The sequence below is a fragment of the Macrotis lagotis genome, chromosome 1 (genome assembly GCF_037893015.1).
Source record: "Macrotis lagotis isolate mMagLag1 chromosome 1, bilby.v1.9.chrom.fasta, whole genome shotgun sequence".
NCBI classification, from domain to species: Eukaryota; Metazoa; Chordata; class Mammalia; order Peramelemorphia; family Peramelidae; genus Macrotis; species Macrotis lagotis.
This window is the reverse complement of record NC_133658.1, coordinates 428,462,462-428,483,057: the sequence shown is the minus strand read 5'-3', so window position 1 is coordinate 428,483,057 and position 20,596 is coordinate 428,462,462. Positions and strand designations below refer to the sequence as shown.

General features: G+C 35.1%; 1 protein-coding gene across 18 annotated transcripts in view; it reads right to left on the bottom strand.

Moving 5' to 3' along the window:
* The window catches only part of PPP2R5C (protein phosphatase 2 regulatory subunit B'gamma), a 252,300-nt gene that overhangs the window by 49,508 nt on the left and 182,196 nt on the right, over positions 1 to 20,596 (bottom strand). For all 18 annotated transcript variants that reach the window (XM_074213097.1, XM_074213094.1, XM_074213102.1 and 15 more), the window contains 4 exons: positions 19,476 to 19,586; positions 13,502 to 13,594; positions 13,290 to 13,420; positions 167 to 226 (listed from right to left, as the gene is read on the bottom strand). In XM_074213097.1, the coding sequence (XP_074069198.1) occupies positions 167 to 226; positions 13,290 to 13,420; positions 13,502 to 13,594; positions 19,476 to 19,586 (395 nt within the window). The remainder of the gene's footprint in view (positions 1 to 166; positions 227 to 13,289; positions 13,421 to 13,501; positions 13,595 to 19,475; positions 19,587 to 20,596) is intronic.

The window sequence follows — 20,596 nt, the reverse complement described above, 5'->3', positions numbered from 1 at the left end:
TTGTACATTATTTTTTAAATGAATTTTGAATAACTCCTAACAAAGGCAAAATATTGGAATGGATGAACTTGAAGCCCTCCTAAGTTACAAGTTCCATCCAAAAGGCCAATTTTATAGACAACATAAAACAAAAACCTCTCAGGCATTTGCCAGTACAATGACTTACCTTCCCAATATTTCCAGTAATTCAGCTATGCCATTGTGATGCTCCGTTTCATAAATAAACCTGGGGGGGGGGGAGAAACATATTTAAATAATTGTAATTAAATATATGAAATGGCTCCTAACAAAATAAAGAGAAAAACATTTTCATAAGTGAATGAAATAATCTTTAATGCTGAAAATAATTGGTATTTGTTTAAAAAAATGAATAAACACTACAGCTAATTTTGTTGCTAGTTCATTAAGAACATAGAGTAATAATAACTATGATGATGCTACTTTCTCAAGTTCATCGATATACTCTATTAGGACAAATGATAAAACTCTTCCAGTGTCCCTAAGTACGGAAATAACAATATTGCTTTGCACCTACCAGTTTGCTTGTTGAATATAGCTCTAAAAAGATTGCCTCAAATTATTTTATTATTAGTTAAAAATAATTTGAGGCAGTCTTTTTAGAGCTAGATGATTTTATAAAAAATTCACTTTAGGGATAGCTAGGTGGTGCAGTAGATAAGAGTACCAGCCCTTGAGTCAAGAGGACTTGAGTTCAAATGTGACCTAGCTTTGTGACCTTGGGCAAGTCATTTAACTCCACTGCCTTGCCAAAAAAAAATTCACTTTTACATTTAAGTTTATTTTCAAAGAAATGATATGAAAGGTGTCCACAGATGAATTTTAATTCTATACTTCAGTCATCAATTCCACATCAAGACTTTCCCCATTGCAATTTCAATATATTGTAGGTTGGCATAAGAAATTAAATGGGAATTTTGGAGGAGTTTTGTGAAAGCAGAAGATGATGTGTGAAGTCCAGCAGAAGATACAGAAAATATTTAACCCAAATCTTAATAAGTTACTATAAAGCACCCCATAAAAGAAAAAGGAAAAAATTTAGATTTCTTCTGTGGTACACAGTAAGGGTCAAAAAATTTTATATGGATTTTCAGATTGTGGAGGCACCACACCTTTAATCCCTGCAATGTAGAAGGAATAATTGTACTGTTGACTATTTGGGCTGCTGACTATATATGCTTGTGCACATCTGCTACTTTCTAGGTCCAATTCATTCATTCAGTTTATTTATTTGGCATTTTCTCATTTCAAAGCTCTGTGCTAGGTGCTGAAGTGAAAATACAAACATAAGATATTAAACGTTTCAATTCAGACAGTTAAGAAAAGGATATTCTAATAGTCGAGAGAGAAAGGATCAAAGAAAATGTAGTTAGGGAACACTGAACTAGTACTACCCTAGAACTGAGGTTCTACGTAGGGGAGTGGTGGATAATAAGATCAGAAAAGTAGAGTGGAGCTGAGGACTTGAAGGCTTTTCTGAGATTTGATATTTCATTATCAGTGATAAAGTTTTGTTTTGTTCCTTCTTATTAAATCTCTAACTGTATTTTCTCTTTACTTGAGCATGTAAATTCTAAATTAAATATTAGTTTAAAGAACAAGTCTTAAAAAATTCAGCAAACCCAAACAACAAAAATATTTTCTACATTTTTTAGAAAAGTTTCATGCAGTATATTTAAGTAGATAATTGAAAATTAAATGCAAAGAAGCTTAAGCAAGATCCCTGCCCACTAGGAGTTTTACAACAAAGTGGGAAGAACAGCACATGCAACAAACAAAAACCAATACAACAAAAGATCCAACTGAATGGCAGAATACTAGGTTTGCCTGAATTATGCTTTTATGGGCAAGAGGGTGTTACAAAAAGTATAAAATAATCCTAAGCCTTCAATGAATCCTTAACCAATCTGATGGGATAGAGAAAATAAGCAAATAATGCAAAGCAGAATTTGATAAGGGCACAAAATAAATACAAGTAATATCACAAAATTTTTAGGTTTAAAAGACACCAGTGACCGTCTACTCTAACCCACATCCAGAAAAGAATTTTGACATGCCAGACAAGAGGATAAGCAGTCTATACTTGAAAACCTTCAGTGAGAGGTATCCCATTCCACTTTTCAGTTATTCTAATGGATGGGAAATTTTTACTTACTTCGAGATTAAATTGAACTTGCCAGTTCTATGCTCTTCCTTTTGAGTCCAAATAGAAGATGTCTCATTCCTTTTCCCTAAAATAGTCTTCCAAATACTTGGAGAAAGCTATCATACCCATATGAGTCTTTTTCTTCTCTAGGCTTAATAACCCAAGTTCTTTCTAATGTTGACATACTCAGAGGTTCTAAATCTTTTAAATAGCTGTCTAATGATCTTCCATTTATGAAGCTGATTTTTTTTTTAAATCCAGGTTTAAAACTTTCTGCTTACCCCCACTGAATTTTGTTTTTATTAGATTCAGCCCAATGCTAATCTCTAGAAATCTTTTTGGATCATGACAACTTATGGTAGGTTACTAAGTCTCTCAACTTGCTGTTGTCTGAAAATGTAATAAACATGCCACTTGTGTATCTTTATCTAAGTCAGGGATAAAAATACTAAATAATAAATAGCACAAAGCCACACAAGGATCATGTAATCTTCTATTGGAGACTTCCTTCAGGGATGATATGGAACTAAAATGACTACTCTTCAAATCTGTCATTCAGCTAGTTCTTAATTTGTCTTGTGCATTATTAATAGACTAGATCTCTTCAGGAGATATTTTATCAAATAATAATTTAATTAAGCTAAATTTAAGTAAACTCTATTTACAATTTTCCCTTTATCTATTCAATCAGCAACCCTGTCAATCAACAAGAGTTTCCTAAGTGCTTGCTAACTTTATGCCGGTCACTTGTGTTAGACTTGGGGGATATAAGAATAAGAATAAAACAGTGCCTGATTTTTAGGAGGTTTAGATTTTATGAGAATGCTAGAAGAGGAAATAAAGTTACTCAGATATGAACCTCTCTTGAAAAATCTTGTTTAATCCTCATAATCACTGCCTAATCTTTCAGATATTTACCAATTTATCTTTGATAATCAATTCTAGTGTTTTCCAAGGAATTTAAGTCAACCTCATTGGCTGACAATAGGAGAGAAGATGGAGAAATCACTTCCTGTATGGCAAGTTAGAGAAGGCTCCAAGGATGAGTTGACTTTTAGACAGGCTTTGAGAAATAAGAGATGGAAGATTAGAAAAAGTGAAAGGATGAGTAGAGAAAATGTGAGCAAAAAAGCTTCAGAGGCAAGAAGATTTAACATATATTTGGAGGACACTGAATTGGCCAGTTTAAACTATAAAAGTGGGCAAAAAGGTAAAGACAAATTAGGGACCAGAACAAGTGAAGCCTTAATTCTCAGGCTAAGGGTTTTGGATTTTATTTGGTGGGAACAAAAGAAAGGTTGAATGGAAAAGTACCTATCCCAGCAGTACTGTAGAAAGATTAACCTGATAACAACATAAACACTGGGAGAGAGAAAGTGAAGACACCAGTTAGGAATTTACTACTACTGTCTATAGGTGAAGAAACAGGGATGGATGGTGGCAGTCAATGGAAAGAATGGATCTGAAGTAAATTGAAAAGGGAATTTAAGAAGATCTAGAGACTGAATGGAATGCTGGGGATAAGGTAAGTAACAAAAGATAATAACACAAAACAGTGAGCCAAGTTTTGCCTAAATGCTTTTTCTGATGAACAGAGTGTGGTGATTGGCTCATTTACAGAGCAGGATATTGAAGTACTGGGAGCTGGAGTGACTTGCTTATTACTGTACATGTCTAAGGTAGGATTAGATCAATAGGTCCCCTGATTCCAAGTCCAGTGTGCTACTATTGTACCATAATACCTTTGAAATTTCTTAAGTACTGAGTCTGGGCTATTTGGAGGATGTAGAAAGCCACTTACATTTCAGACATTTTGATTTCCCCTTAGCATCTATTCTGTCATTCAAAGAGTACTCAATAGAAGTTGCCAGGCAATCTAGTTACTAAATTTACTACTTCCTAACCCTATGTATTAAGGTAAAATGATTTCCTTTGTTGCTTTCCCTTTCTCTCTAAATCTCTATAAAATTAAAATAACAGAATAGTTTTCAACATGGCAAACACTGTTTGTATGAAGTACAATCTTTTAGCATAGAACAATGATTTCTTAAAACAGTAGTTATGTAATCTCATACTAAATAACTCTCTTGATATGACTTCAGTTATTAACATACTCTTTGCAAGCTTTCTTCTTTTAAAATAAAGGCAAATTTGTATTTTCTTTTGTTTGAATATCTTTATCAGTCAGAACATAAATATGGAATATATAAGCTTTTCATAAAGTTTAGATGGAGAAGGAGAAAGGAAGAGAATGTGAGATAGGAAAAAGGAAGATTTATGAAAATATTTCATACATTCAGGAATGTCATAGGAATTAGGGCTCACAATTTTTAGCTCTTTTTCCCAAGTAATTCTCAAATTCAACCAAAGCAGTTATACAAAATTTCTAAAATGGTACAAAATAATAAAGTTTAAGATATATGTGCACATGTTATTACTATAAAGTATTAAAGAAAGTTCAAGGAATTTAAATTCATTACCTAACCTGGAGAAGGGAAGGCTGACAGAAGATTTCAAGTATAGGCAGTGTTATCTGCAGATGGTAATCAAATTTAACTAAATTAATAATAGAACAAAAAGGAAATGAGCTTAAATGGCAACATGAAGAAGGTATGGCAGAATTTCCTAATTTTTTTCAGACCCCCCCCCAAAAAAGATCAAAAGAATCCACAAACTAGAGGTCTTCAAAACTAGGACAAACTTGTTCTATGAAGGCCAATGTCAGCATGAATTGTAAGCTTGTAATTCAGAAATTTTCCTTTAAACATTCACAAAACAAAGATACCAGGTTTGTATAATTATATTTCAGAAAATTTTCTTTCTTTTTAAAAGACTGAGCTTAAAATGTATCTGATTTAAAGTAATTCCATTATGAATACTTGAATTTGTGATTTTGACGTAGGTACTTCTTCCATAGACACACTCCTAATTTAGTTAGATTGGTTTTCAAATAGCAGATAAAATGATCAAAGGTTCCATATTCAGTTTTCCCAGCTGGGTAGGACTTGCCATGGCATGAGTCTCTATACCATGGAGTAGGACTTTAACATAATTTCCATTATGAAAGTCTCCTAAAAATCCCTCCATTATATTATTAATGTCACAAAAAAAAAAATCACAGAATTTCCATTTTTCCAGTCATGCACTCATTTGGCATCTACAAATATATCTAAGTTTCCTCCAACCTTAAACACTTGCACTTGATCTGTGATCTCCTCAAGTTATTATTCCATAGTTTATGTCTTTTTCACAGTCAAACTAAAGAAAAGGATCACTTTGGCTTCTTACCATACCACTTGAATGAATGAGGCTGAGTAAATGAACAAATAAAGCATTTATTAATCACTTAATCTGTGCATAATACCTGTGCTAAACTCTGAGGACAGAAATAGGGTAAAAAAGACAGTTCTTTATTGTAATATGATAATAGGAGCTAATGGGAGAGCCCACACATGGAAAATTTTAATTGCGAATCAGATAGAAAAGTCCCTTGATCCTTAGGGTTTAATAGCAAAGCAGATGGAAAGCTTCTCTTCTTTAATTTTCTATTAAAGATATCAGTTTTTTGATGTTGAATTATTTGACATTATCTTTCAGTGGCAAGAATTTTCTTTTCAAGGTCTTTAGCAGCTGTGGTTGTAGCACCCAAAGGAACAGTAGGGTGCATCTCTACAGGGGTTGCTTCCTGGGAAGATGGCTGTGGGGGGGGGGGGGGCTAGGCTGGAAACACAAAAGCCCTTGGTTCTGGGTCCTGGCCTATTTATCTGGTACACGTTTCCTCCTTCCCTTAGCACTTCAGCCAGGTTGGTGTGCCTGCCCAGTGGTTGGTTCTTATCCTACCTCATTGAAGAAGACCAAAATGACATCTCTATGTTTGGGACAAATTACACAGTCCAACTGTGGCTGATCAGACCAATCTGAGCTTGGAAACTCTACACCACAGGTCAGGCAAAAACAGTCCATGTGAACACCTGGGGTAGTTATTCTAAACTTACATATGTCATGTTTCCTTTGAGCTTCTTCAATTCTGCCTTCCTCATACAGTGCAGCTCCCTCACTGATGAGGGCACGTCATGCTGGGTGGTCCTGTGCCTGTGTCTCCCATGCTGTACAATCAATTCTAAAGATCTTTAATGAGACCTTCCAGGTGTCCTGGTATGGCTTCTTCTGACCCCCTTGTGAGCACTTGCCCTGTGTTAGTTCTCCATAAAATAGTTTTTTTTGGCAAACATACATCTGGCATTCTAACAACATGTCCAGCCCATTGAAGTTTCACTCTCTGTAGTAATGTTGGAATGCTAGTCAGTTTAGCTCAATAAAGTACCTCAGTGTCTGGTATCTTCTCCTGCCGGGTGATCTTCACAATCTTCCTGAGATAATTTAAATGGAAGCAATTTAGTTTTTCAACATGGTGCTGGTAGACTGTCCAGGTTTCACAGGCATATAGCAATAAGGTCAGCACAACAGCTCTGCAGCCCTTCAGTTTAGTAGTCAGTCTAATATCTCTTCTCTCCCACACTTTCTTTGGAAGCCTCCCAAATACTGAGCTAGTTCTGGCAATGCAACTGTCAACCTCATTGCCAATGTGTACCTCCTTGGAAAGGATACTGCCAAGGTTAGTGAACTTGTCCACAGTCCTCAAAACTTCTCCATTTGCTATAACCGATGGTTCCACATATGGATGGCGTGGTGCTGGCTGATGGAGCACCTATACTTTCTTGATGATAATTGTTAGACCAAAATGAGCACAAAGTAGCAGAGAATTGATCCAGACTTTGTTGCATTTCAGCTTCAGAGACTGAATTGAGGCAACATTCATCTGCAAACAGAAGATCCTACACTTTGGTCTTGGATTGTAGCCTTTTCAAGTTGAAGAATTTGCCATTAGTGCAGTAGCTGACCTTGAGGCCATGTTTATCTTCAGTGAAGGTGTTAGATAATTGAAAACATGGCCAAAGACTGAAAAGATGGCTGAAAACCTCATGCTAAACAGTATGGGAGTAGGGACAAATCTTGTTTTACTGCACTGGTGTTTGGGAAATCTTGAGAGCTTCATCTACTATCATCTACCTGGGCATGCATGCTGGCATAAAATTGTCATACAATACTGATGAACTTTTCCAGGCAACCAAATTTTGACATAATTATCCATAAACCTTGGTCAGATCTATAAATGTTGTATACAGAACTCTGTTCTGTTCCTAGCATTTTTCCTGAAATTGTTGGGCAGCAAACACCATATTGACCATTCTTTAACCCTTTCTGAAACCATATTGGCTTCTCAAGGGAGGTGACCATCTTCCAGGTGAAGGATCAGCCTACTGAGAAGGACTCTAGCAAGAATCTTACCAGCAATGACTAAAAGAGATATATACCCCTGTGATTGTCACAGGATAATCTATTTCCTTTATTTTTATAGAGATGGATGATGGAGGCATCCTTGAATTCTTGGGGGAGAACTTCTTCATGCTGTATTACTTAGAAAATTTCATTCACTTTTGGATGAACAATGGACCTCCCACCATGTAGATCTCAGCTGGAACAGAATCAGCACCAGGTGCTTTGCCACTTGCAGGGAGCCTAATGACTTTCAAAACCTCTTCATAGGTTGGAACTTCAACTAGCAACTGATTGACTTCAACTTGAGGTAAATGATCAATGACTTCTGCATTGACTGATGATGGTCTGTTAATAACACCATGGAAGGGGGCGGCTAGGTGGTGCAGTGGATAAAGCACCGGCTCTGGAGTCAGGAGTACCTGGGTTTGAATCCGGTCTCAGACACTTAATAATGACCTAGCTGGCCTTGGGCAAGCCACTTAACCCCATTGCCTAGCAAAAACCTAAAAAAAAACCCAACAAAACAAAACATAATGGAAATATTCAGCCTATTTCTCTTGGATCATGTCCCTATCAATAATCAATGTAGATCCATCAGCACAGAGTAGTCAAGATGCGCCAAATATCTTTGACCCATAAATAGCCTTCAGGGCATCATAAAAGCATTTTGGTTTGTTACTGTCTGCATAAAACTGAAATTCATCTGCCTTCTTCCCGAGCCAAGAAACTCTCTAAGCTTTGCTTGGACTTTACTTTTTTGATGGAATTAAGTGCTGCTTTCTTAGAAATGGATGAACTCTCCTGCTGGTAAACCCTGTGGAATTCTCAGTTTTATTTAGCAGCTTCTGTATTTCCCTATCATTTTCATCAAACCAGTCTTGGTATTTGTGAGTGTTCTGACCCAGATGAGCAAATGCACTGATGTACACCAGATCTCTGAAAATTGCCGAGTCTGCTTTTCTGCTTCTCTGTTGTCAGCTGTGTGTTGGCTCAGTTTTTCTCCAGGTTAGCAATAAACTAATCTCAATCTGAGCGACTCTTATCTCTTGACATTAATTCTTCTAATATTCATTTTGCCTTGGGGTCACCACTTTGACTGAATGTGAATATTTAGCATAGAGAGGATAAGTCTGTGATCAGTCCAGCACTCTGCACCACACATTGCCTTTGTCACTCTCACATACTGTTTGTCTCTTCTCCTTAAGATCACATAGTCTATTAGATGCCAATGTTTGCTACACGGATGTATCCAGGAAGTTTTGTTGCATTTAGGTAAATGGAAAACAATGTTTATGATGTGAAGGTCATGAGACAATCAAGTCTTCAGTAGTAGGGGGCCATTGCTTCTGCTATTTCCAACTCTATTTCTCCCAAGGACTCCCTGCCTTGTCTGGTAATCTGAGCATACTCTAGCATTAAAGTCACCCAGAATTATAAGCTTATCCTCTTTTGGTTCATTGATCAGAAGGTTCTCCAAGTGTTCACAAAATTTTTCTTTAACTTCATCAATGTTTGTCATGGTGAGAGCAGAGGCACCATTGATAATGGTGGCATAGCATTTTCCTGGAAGTGGCAATCTCCTTGTCATGAGCCTGTCATTCACTCCTTCTGGTAGACATTCAAGAATGTTGACTAGATTAGTTTTGATTGCAAAACCAACCCCAGTTTCACAGCATTACCTTTCACTGCGACTACTCCAGAAAAATGTGTATCCAGCTCCGATTTCAGTCAGCTGGCCTTCATTTGCCAGCCTTGTTTCACTCAGGGCTGCTATTTGGATACCATACTTGCTGAGTTCTCTCGCAACAAGAGCTCTTCATCTTTCAGGTCTGTTGGATCTTGTGATGTCTAAGAGTGTGCAAATGTTCCATGTGCTGATGGTGAGTGGAATCTTCTTTGAAGAAGTTTACTTTGTAGTTTTTTTTTGGTGTCTTGACTGCATGGTGGGATCCCTGTCTATTGTGGTTTTCTGGCCCCTTCCTCACATCAGGAAGTGAATAGTGCAAAATCCCTTAAAAGGACTACTCAAACACTCTGGGGGCTGCCAAATCTCACTGCTGCCTGCCCTATGAGGGGCTGCTGGCAGGGATGGCTGGATCCATCTTCAAAGGAACTATCTCTCCACAGGATGGCTCTAAGGTCTGAGTTGAAAGCATAATCAGTGGTCTGTAGAGTGCTAATTTCTCCCAGGGCTATTGTGCTAATCTGCTTATTGATAGTAGTTAGCAATTGCTGCTGGTATGATGAAAAAGGTGAGCCCCTTCAAGATTTTTCCCATCAATGATGGTTGTGAAGCATATATCACCTATATCAAATCACTTACTTTCTCAATGGGGGAAGAGGAATTAGGAACTCAAAATTTTAAAACATGAATGTTAAAATTGTCTTTACATGTAATTGAGGAGAAAATAAAATATTTATTAAAATGAAGGTGTGGGGGGGCACTGCTATTCCCAAGGCTCTTGGGTTCATGGGCCTCATCTATCTCCTTATAAACAATGAAATTGAACTCTAAAAGTACTGAAACTAACGGAATCTTAAGAGCCCTTCAAGTCCAGCCTCTCTTTTTACAGAAAAGGAAACTGAGGCTAATGTGCCTAAGGTTGCAGAAATAATAAATATACAGTCAGTATTCAAATTCAGACTTTTGGATTCCAAATCCAAACCTCTGATATTATAGCTAAGCATCTCCAGGTTACCTTCAAATGTTACAAAAGAATCAAGTCCCTTCACTATCCTGATCATGTACTTCTGATCCAAGTTACAAAATGTCAGAACCCTTTCTAAGTTTGGTATCCAGTATAGACATAATACTCTAAGTTGTGGTCTGACCATGAAAAAAATACAGAAAGATATATCCCTCCTGGGGCTGAGTCGTACCTGATCTAAAACTATATCATAAAACAGCAGCAAAACTGTCTGATATTGGCTAAGAAATAGAGAAGTAGATCAGTGGAATAAATTAGGTGCAAAAGAAATAGCAGTAAATGATTATAGTAATCTACTGTTTGATGAATTCAAAGACTCTAGCTTTTGACTCTTTGATTAAAACTGTTGGGAAAAACTGGAAAATAGTATGGCAAAAACTAGGCATAGGCCAACATCTCACACTCCATACCATGTTAAGGTTTAAATGGGTACCAAATACAGTTAAAAGGGTGATACCATGAGCTAATTAATAGAATAAGAAATAATCTCTCTATCAAATCTTTGACAAGGGAGGAGTTTATGATCAAAGAAGAGAAAGAGCACATTACAAATCACAAAATGGATTATTTCAATGACATTAAATTAAAAAGGATTTGCACAAATAAAACTAATGCAGCCCTGATTAGAAGGAAAGCAGAAAACTGGGAGCCAATTTTCACAGTTAATGTTTCTGATAAAAGACTGATTTCAAAAACAGAGAACTGAGTCAAATTTATAAGAATACAAATCATTCTCCAACTGATAAATATGGGCAAAGGATATGAACAAGCAGTTTTCATATGATGAAATTAAAACTATCAGTAGTTATATGAAATTCCAAATCATTATTGATTAGAGAAATACAAATTAAAAGAGATAACTCCCCCTTCTCACTTTGGATGCTAATTTCTATGAATGAAACACAAGATATCCCTAAATTTTTTGACTTTGCTTTTACACTGGTGATTCATTTTGTAACAAAAGTGCACTTAAATCTCCATGTTTGCTTTATATAAACTACTTTTCATATATCAGATTATGTCCTTTGCTTAACTTTTTAATTATATAAATTTTTTTGTGCAAATCTTTAATTTCCACTGTCTTTCACCTCAAATCTACATCTTCTGAAATCTTATATATCCTTCACTGTCCCTCTTAAATGAAATGAAGAAGTAGTCTCTTTTGCTGCTATACTGCCTGAGATTTTTTTGGCTAGAGAGGCAGTGTGGGCAAGTAGGAAATACAAGATACATTGAGTCAGAAGAGAGCTGGGTTCAAGTCCCAACTTTTAACAGTTATGGGATCATGGACAAAGTCACTTAAAACTAACAATGTTCATTTGTTAAAATTACAGCACCTACTTCACTGGAGCTGTTTTTTGATTCAAATGAAATAATCTATGTCCAATGCTTTGTGGATCTTAAAGAGCTATGTAAAAATCAGTTATTATTAATTAGTAATACCATTATCATATATTGTAGCTTGTACTATTTTTCTTGTCCTTTCCACCTCAGAAACACATTCCTTCAACACTGCTTATAGTTGAAATCATTCTTTTCTTTTAGAGTCTAGTTTAGGTGCCACTTCCTCTTATCACTTCTTCCTTCTCCTTAGTTGAAAATGTTTACTGAATTGAATCAAATCTCTAGCAGATTATAATTTCACTGAGGTAAGGGACTCAATGATGTATATTTTTATACTCTCCCACAAAATCCTAACATACTGTTTGATGTTTAATGAATTAAATTAATATATTTAGATGACCAATGAAGACCTTCCCAGTTTTCTATCTGTAATCCTGTGGTAATACACTTGAGAATTCATGGCATGACCTGAATATAAGTTTGCTGTGCTAACAAGGTAAGAGAAGCTAAACTTAATTTCTTCTCAACTCAAACTCTTAAATTTACTGAATTTTTTACTACTTTTGCCTGGAATTTAAAAATGCCCTTCCCCTGCTTTTTTTGTTTAAATTAAAGATTTTGAGTTTTACAATTTTTCCCCCAATCTTACTCCCCCTACCCACATGGAAATCTAGTGACCTAGTGGATAGAGTACCGGCCCTGGAGTCAGGAGTTCCTGAGTTCAAATCTGGCCTCAGACATTTAATAATTACCTAGCTGTGTGGCCTTGGGCAACCCACTTAACCCCATTGCCTTGCAAAAACCTTTTAAAAAAAAAAAGAAAGATCTCATGAAGAAAGCCCCCAAGTGCAACTAACTATTTCCAGAGGCCCTTCAGTAGATCCTTATACGATATGAACTCAAGGCCCTTACCTTTCCTGCTGCTCTTCTCTGGACATTTTCCAGCTTCTCAATTGGGAATTCAGAATTAGACATAAGAGTCCTGATGTGATCTTAGTAGGAAAAGGTGCAGATAGACTACTGACTCCTGATTTCTGGAAGCCATGACTCTTAAGATGCAATTCAATGCTGCATTACCTTTTTTGCTCCCATGTCACACTACTGATTCATATGGAACTTGAAGTGCACTAAGATCTCCAGATCTTCTGAAAAGCTATTTGTTCATTTGCATAAGAATCACATAGGAGAAGATGGTATAAAGGAGTTGTAATATATGATGGTAGAGGGAGTTTCCAAAGCAATAATATTACTTATTCAAATTGTTTTTCTGTCATTTAAAAAAAATCACTTTATCAAAGTGAATGTTTATATATATGTTATTTTATAAATATAAATATTATTTAAATGATATAAAAACAGACAACTGACAGTAGTATTTACTATACATTAAAGATCTGTGATTTTATTGGTATGAATATTCTTAACACCAGCCCTGGCTACCCCACTACAACTTCATTTTTGAAGGCTGCTGTGGCCAAGAAATTCATCATTTTGCAACCAACTTGGTGACAAGATGCTAGTTCCACTAACATCCAGTTAGTCTCCAGGCTATAAATTAAGAACTTTCCAAGTGCCAGAACCATTAAAAGACTACCTGGCTTATTTATACACTGAGAAACAAGAGTATCAGAGGAAGGCAGTAGTGGAATGACACAAAAAAACAAAGAGGGAGTATTAAATGTCATAATAAATACATGTCATTTAAAAAAAAGAGAATTCAAGTTCTAACTTACCTATAAAATATATTATTAATCTGTTTCCTGATGTAAGCTCTTAAGCCTAAAAATTTCCCATAGATTCTGTGAAGAGTAGTTTTAAGGAAATCTCTTTCCCGAGGATCTTCACTGTCAAAGAGCTCTAAAAGCTGAAAGAAGGAAAAGTGACCCTTATTCAAAAATCCCCAACATAAATGAATATGATTAAAATTTTAAGATAAAATTCTCACCTGCAATACAAACTTCTGATCAATATATTTCTTTGCTATATTAGGTTGGAAATCTGGAGATTCTAAAAATCTTAAGAAAAATTCATAAACAAGCTAGGGAAAAATACAAACATTAGCATTAGTTTGAGGGAAAGAATGGCAATGAAAAGATCACACTGTACATTCTAAGTTTTTACTACATGTATTTAAAGAGAACTTTAACTTTTAGATAACAATCAAAAGTATTCACTTAAAACAAAAAGTTTTCTAAAAAGCAAATGCTAATTACATGACTTAATCTCACAAGATTGCTAGAACAAAGAGAACTTCAGATAATATGTATATAGGACATATTTCTTAGAGGGCAATTTCCCCTATGGAATAACATTTTTATGGTAGATGCCTTCAATATTTTCAGTTTTTAATTATTCATGAGTTACTATGACCAAAAAAATTAATCCCCTTGTAACCAACCTTATAGTGATGGTATCTTACTTATGCTTAAATTTTGCTGCCCAATATCAACTATAGGGAACGTGGTTATCAACAAGTAATGTCACAGTCAGTCTCTAATGTGTGGCAAGTATCTTGCTCCTTGAAACTGTTGTAATGTGAGAACCCAAAGTAAATTGTGAGTTTTTATATTGGCTTGACTAAGAACAGCACATTATCATCTATCTGGATTTAGTACTTAACTGCAAAAGACATAGAATCTTAGCTTTTCTTTATAGCATATAGCCTATCAAATAAGTATTTTTGTACCTATGCCATGTTTTACAGGGAAAAAAACTAACATTTATTGTGAGAAACAATCTGCCACATTTTACATTTTTCTCTATTAATTATTTTAACATGTTATTTTTCTGGTGTGTTTCCTAAACATCTTCTTTTCCTTTTGAAGATAAGCCTCAATTTTCTCAAGCTATTTTTAGTTGGTGTTCTCTGTTCTTAATGGACACCTTTGACTCTTAGTCACTTAGTATCAGTGGCAGTCTAGTAAATGTTTTTTTTTAATTAAAGATTTTATTTGAGTTTTACAATTTTTCCCTCAATCTTACTTCACTCTCTCCACCCCTCTATAGAATGCAATTTGTCAGTCTTTACTTTGTTTCCACATTGTACATTGATCCAAATTGAGTGTGATAAGAGAGAAATCATATCCCCAAGGAAGAAACAAAAAGTATAAGAGTATAAGAGATAACAAGATCAGACAATAAGGTATGTTTTTTTTCCCCTAAATTAAAGGGAATAGTGTTAAAACTTCATGGTTTTTTTTTTTTATCTGGATACAGATGGTATTCTCCATTGTAGACAGCCCAAAATTGTCTCTGATTGTTGCACTGATGGAATGATCAAGGCTGAGCCCCCCCCCCCCCCCCCCAATGCTGTTAGGGTGGTCCAGTGTTTTTCTGGTTTTGCTCATCTCACTCAGCATCAGTTCATGCAAATCCCTCCAGGCTTCCCTGAAATCCGGTCCCTCCTGGTTTCTAAAAGAACAATACTGTTCCACAACATACTTTTACCACAGTTTGCTAAGCCATTCCCCAATTGAAGGACATTTACTTGATTTCCACTTCTTTGCCACCACAAACAGGACTGCTATGAATATTCTTGTACAAGTGATGTCCCCACTCCTCTCCATCATGTCCTCAGGACATAGACCCAGCAGTGGTATTGCTGGGTCAAAGGGTATGCACATTTTTGATGCCTTTTGGGTGTAATTCCAAATTTCTCTCCAGAAAAGTTGGATGAGTTCACAGCTCCACCAACAGTGTAATAGTGTCCCAGATTTCCCACAACCCTTCCAACAATGATCATTATCCTTTCTGATCATATTGGCCAGTCTGAGGTGTGAGGTGGTACCTCAGAGAAGCTTTAATTTGCATTTCTCTAATAATTAATGATTTAGAGCAATTTTTTCATATGGCTATGGATTGCTTTGATTTCCTCATCTGTAAACTTCCTTTGCATATCCTCTGACCATTTGTCAACTGGGGAATGGCTCTTTTTAAAATATGACTCAGTTCTCTGTATATTTTAGAAATGAGTCCTTTGTCAGAATCATTAGTTGTAAAGATTGTTTCCCAATTTACTACATTTCTTTTGATCTTGGTTACAGTGGTTTTATCTGTGCAAAAGCCTTTTAATTAAATGTAATCGAAATCATCTAGCTTGTTTTTGGTGATGTTCTCCAACTCTTCCTTAGTCATCAACTTCTCCCCTTTCCATAGATCTGACAGGTAAACTAGTCCTTGATCTTCTAATTTGCTTATAGTATTGTTTTTTATGTCTAAATCCTGCAACCATTTGGATCTTATCTTGGTAAAAGGTATGAGGTGTTGGTCTAATCTAAGTTTCTTCCATACTAACTTCTAATTTTCCCAGCAGTTTTTATCAGAGTTTTTATCCCAATAGCTCAACTCTTTGGGTTTATCAAACGGCAGTTTACTATAATCATTTCCTGCTATTGTACCTAGTCTATTCCACTGGTCCCCTAGTCTATTCCACTGGTCCACCACTCTATTTCTTAGCCAATAACAAACAGTTTTGATGACTGATCCTTCATAATATAATTTTAGATCAGGTAGGGCTAAGCCCCCTTCTTTTGCACATTTTTTCATTAAATCCCTAGAAATTCTTGACTTTTTATTTCTCGACATGAATTTACTTACAACTTTTTTGAACTCATTAAAATAACTTTTTGGAATTTTGATTGGTAGGGCACTAAACAGGTAGGTTAGTTTTGGTAGAATTATCATTTTTATTATATTAGCTCTACCCATCTATGAGCAGTTGATATTTGCACAGTTACTTAAATCTGATTTAATTTGTGTGAGAAGTCTTTTATAATTGTTTTCAAAAAGTTTCTGAGTCTGTCTTGGCAAATAAGACTCCCAGGTAGTTTATATTGTCTGAGGTTACTTTGAATGAGCTTTCTCTTTCTAGCTCTTCCTGCTGTATCTTGCTAGACATATATAGAAAAGTTGAGGATTTATGAGGGTTTATTTTTATCCTGCAACTTTGCTAAAATTGCTAATTGTTTCCAGTAGTTTTTTGGATGATTTCTTGGGATTCTCTAGTTAGACCATCATGTCATCTGCAAAGAGTGAGAGGTTTGTCTCTTCCTTTCCAATTCTAATTCCTTCAATTTCTTTTTTCTTCTCTAATTGCTGAAGCTAACATTTTTAATATGATATTGAATAGTACTGGTGATAATGGGCACCTTTGTTTCACCCCTGATCTTATTGGGAATGCCTCTAGCTTCTCCCCATTGAATATAATGCTTGTTGATGGTTTCAGATAGATACTGCTAATTATTTTAAGGAACAGTCCATTTATTCCTATACTCTCTAGTGTTTTCCAGAGGAATGGATGGTGTGTATTGTCAAAAGCTTTTTCAGCATCTATTGATATGATCGTATAATTAAGAAAACTGTTAGTATACTCAATTATATCAACAACTAACCTTACAGTTTTCCTAATTGAACCAACCCTGCATTACTGGGATAAATCCTACTTGATCATAATGTATTATCCCAAGTGATAACTTGTTGTAATCATTTTGCTAAGATTTTATTTAAGATTTTTTGCATCTATATTCATCAGGGAGATAGGTCTGTAATTTTCTTTCTCTGTTTTAACTTTTCCTGATTTAGGTATCAGCACTATATAGGTTTCATAGAAAGAGTTAGGCAGAGTTCCATCTTCCCCTGTTTTTCCAAAGAGTTTATATAGAATTGGAACCAATTGTTCCTTAAATGTTTGGTAGAATTCACTTGTGAATCCATCAGGCCCTGGAGATTTTTTCTTAGGGAATTCAATAATGGCTTGTTGAATTTCTTTTTCTGAGACAGGGTTGTTTAGGTATTTAATCTCCTCTTCATTTAACCTGGGCAACTTATATTTTTGTAAATATTCATCCATTTCACTTAGATTTATTCAATTTACTGGCATAGAGTTGGGCAAAATAATTTCAAATTATTACTTTAATTTCCTCCTCATTGGAGGTAAGTTCACCTTTTTCATTTATGATACTAGCAATTTGGTTTTCTTCTTTTTTTTTAATCAAATTGACCAGAGGTTTATCAATTTTATTGGTTTTTTCATAAAACCAACTTTTGGTTTTATTTATTAATTCAATAGTTTTTTGTTTTCAATTTTATTAATTTCTCCTTTAATTTTTAGAATTTCTAATTTGGCATTTAATTGGGGATTTTTAATTTGTTCTTTCTCTAATTTTTTTAGTTGCATATTTAGTTCATTGAGTTCCTCTTTCTCTAATTTTTTCATGTAAGCATTTTAACGATATAATATATCCCCTGACAGCTGCTTTGAGTGAATCCCATAGGTTCTCGTGTGTTTTTTTCATTATTGTCATTATCTAGGATAAAATGATTAATTCTTTCTATAATTTGTTTTTTGGTCCACTCATTCTTTAAAATGAGGTTATTCAATTTCCAATTGGTTCTGGGTCTATATCTCCTTGGCCCAATATTGTATATGAGTTTTATTGCATTGTGATCTGAGAAAGATGTATTCACTATTTCTGCCTTTCTGCAGTTGAACATTAAGGTTTTTATGTCCTAGTACATAGTCAATTTTTTTTATTTAGGTTTTTGCAAGGCAAATGGGGTTAAGTGGCTTGCCCATGGCCACACAGCTAGGTAATTATTAAGTGTTTGAGATAGGATTTGAATCCAGGTACTACTGACTCCAGGGCCAGTGCTTTATCCACTGCACCACCTAGCCACACCCCCCATGGTCAATTTTTGTATAAGTTCCATGTACTGCAGAGAAAAAGGTATATTCCTTTCCATCCCCATTCAATTTCCTCTATAAGTCTACCATATCTAGTTTTTCTACCAATCTATTTACCTCCTTAACTTCTTTCTTGTTTATTTTATGATTTGATTTATCTAGATCTGAGAATAGGAGGTTGAGGTCTCCCACTAGTAGAGTTTTGCTATCTATGTCTTCCTTTTCTTTCAGCTTCTCTTCTAAGAATTTGGATGCTATCCCATTGGGTCTCTCTCTATATATATATCTATAGTCAGTATTATAACTTTATTGCTATGGTACCTTTTAGGAGGATAAAGTTTGCTTCCTTATCTCTTTTAATTCTATCTATTTCTGCAGTTGCTTTATCTGAGACAAGGATTGCTACCCCTGCTTTTTTCACTTCAGCTGAAGCAAAATATATTTTTTTCTCCAATCTTTTACCTTTACTCTATATGTATCTCTCCGCTTCAAATGAGTTTCTTGTAAGCAGTGTAGGATTCTGGTTTTGAATCCATTCTGCTACTTGCTTATGTTTTAAAGGAGAGTTCATCCCATTCACATTCAAATTTATGATTACTAATTCTTTATTGCCCTCCATGCTATCTTCCCTCTGTATTTTTGCCCCCTTTATCCACATTCCCCAGTATTTTGTTTCTGGATACCACCCCTTCAGTGTGTTTGCCCTCCTATATCCACATTCTCCCCTTTCTTTCCCCTTTCCTTCCTTTTGTTAGTTCCCTTTCCCCCTCCCCCTCCCTTTCTCCATCCCCCCTCCCCTTTTCCCCTTTTAATACTTGAAAGGTTAGATGTTTTTTAAGTTAACTGAGTATGTGTGTAAGTTGGCAGTCTACTAAATGTTTAACAACCAGCTCTCCAAAAAAAAGTGTATAAGATCCATTTTAAAATTCATTATACATTAACATTTTCCTCACTTTCTTAAGTCTAGACAATTATAAAATAAAGTTACCCTTAATTTGTAGCAATTTTCCAAGTTATAAATGATCACATTGAAAATTTAACAACTAGCTCTCATGAACTCATCTGAGTTGCCTCCAGCTCACCCACTACTTAGTATTCTTAATGAATCCATACTGGCTCCTGAAGGTGGTGATGATGTGTGGTGGCAACTTTTTGCTTTTCTAAATGCTAACAGACCATGATGAAACCAACCTTTTTTCTTTCCCCTACCCCAAGGTGAAATCCTATAGTTAAATACCTGCAAATGAGGCCAGGCTGCTTCTAGTGTTGGTTCATCTTCCTCTGGATCAAATTCTGCTCCCGTGGGATTGGATGACGGTGGTAATGTTCGAAACATGTTAACTGCAAACTAAAAACCCACATTTTTTTTTTCACTATTAGCATGAAATAATTTTTAAATGCTAAAATAAGCACATGGTCCTAAGTCTTGCACATAGTAGGTAATTAGTGTTTGCTGAATTGGAAATCTTTGGTTTCATGAAACGTGATCTCATATTGTGCAGGCAAGAAAGAAAAGCTTTTGTTTACCTGGCTTTTCCCTACTCCTACAGATTCAGAAGCAATTATTTCTGTAGAGAAATTACAGCATGTTTTAACTCTATTTGGCATAAAGTCTTTATATAATCCTAGTGAAGTCGCTTTCTAGTAGTCTAAAGAGATTGTTATTTCCTGCAAACATTCTCTCAAGAAGAATTTACCTACCAACTATTCTCTCCTACAGGTCCCCTAACTTCACTTAAAAAAAAGTGTGCTAAAGATAAAAGTCATCTGTACAGTATACAGCATTGTTTGGGATAAGTGCATTTTAATGGCTCGTAGGTTTAACTTGAAAAATTTTAGCTTTCAAAATAAAATAAAAATATTGACAGAAATTAATATTATAGATGGATAGTTAGTCTTTACTACTTATCTTTTATATAAAACTTAAATGTAGATCACTTAAAAAGGTTTAATTACACTAATTCCAAGAGAACATACCAAAAAAAGTAGAAAACTGGTAAGAGTATATTAAAAATAACACTATAAAAACACCATTATGAAAATGATAAAGTACAAAATTTCAAAAAATAAAGAAAATTACATACAATAATGAAACTATTTTTCTTTTCCCTAACTTCAAATCTTAAAATATTCCCTCATATACAAAAATATTCAGAGTTATTAAACAACAGGACCTAAATTCCAACCCCTCAAAACAAGTTTGTCAGTTAAAAGGAAAGAAAAGGAAAAGAAATGTAATCAAGTATGATTATGAATAAAGTTGGAAAGAAAAGGGTAAAAGAATGAAGTCAGAAAAATTATTTTTGTGGTCTTTTGATATTAAAATAATATGCTTTGATACTTCTAAAGTCTCAATTT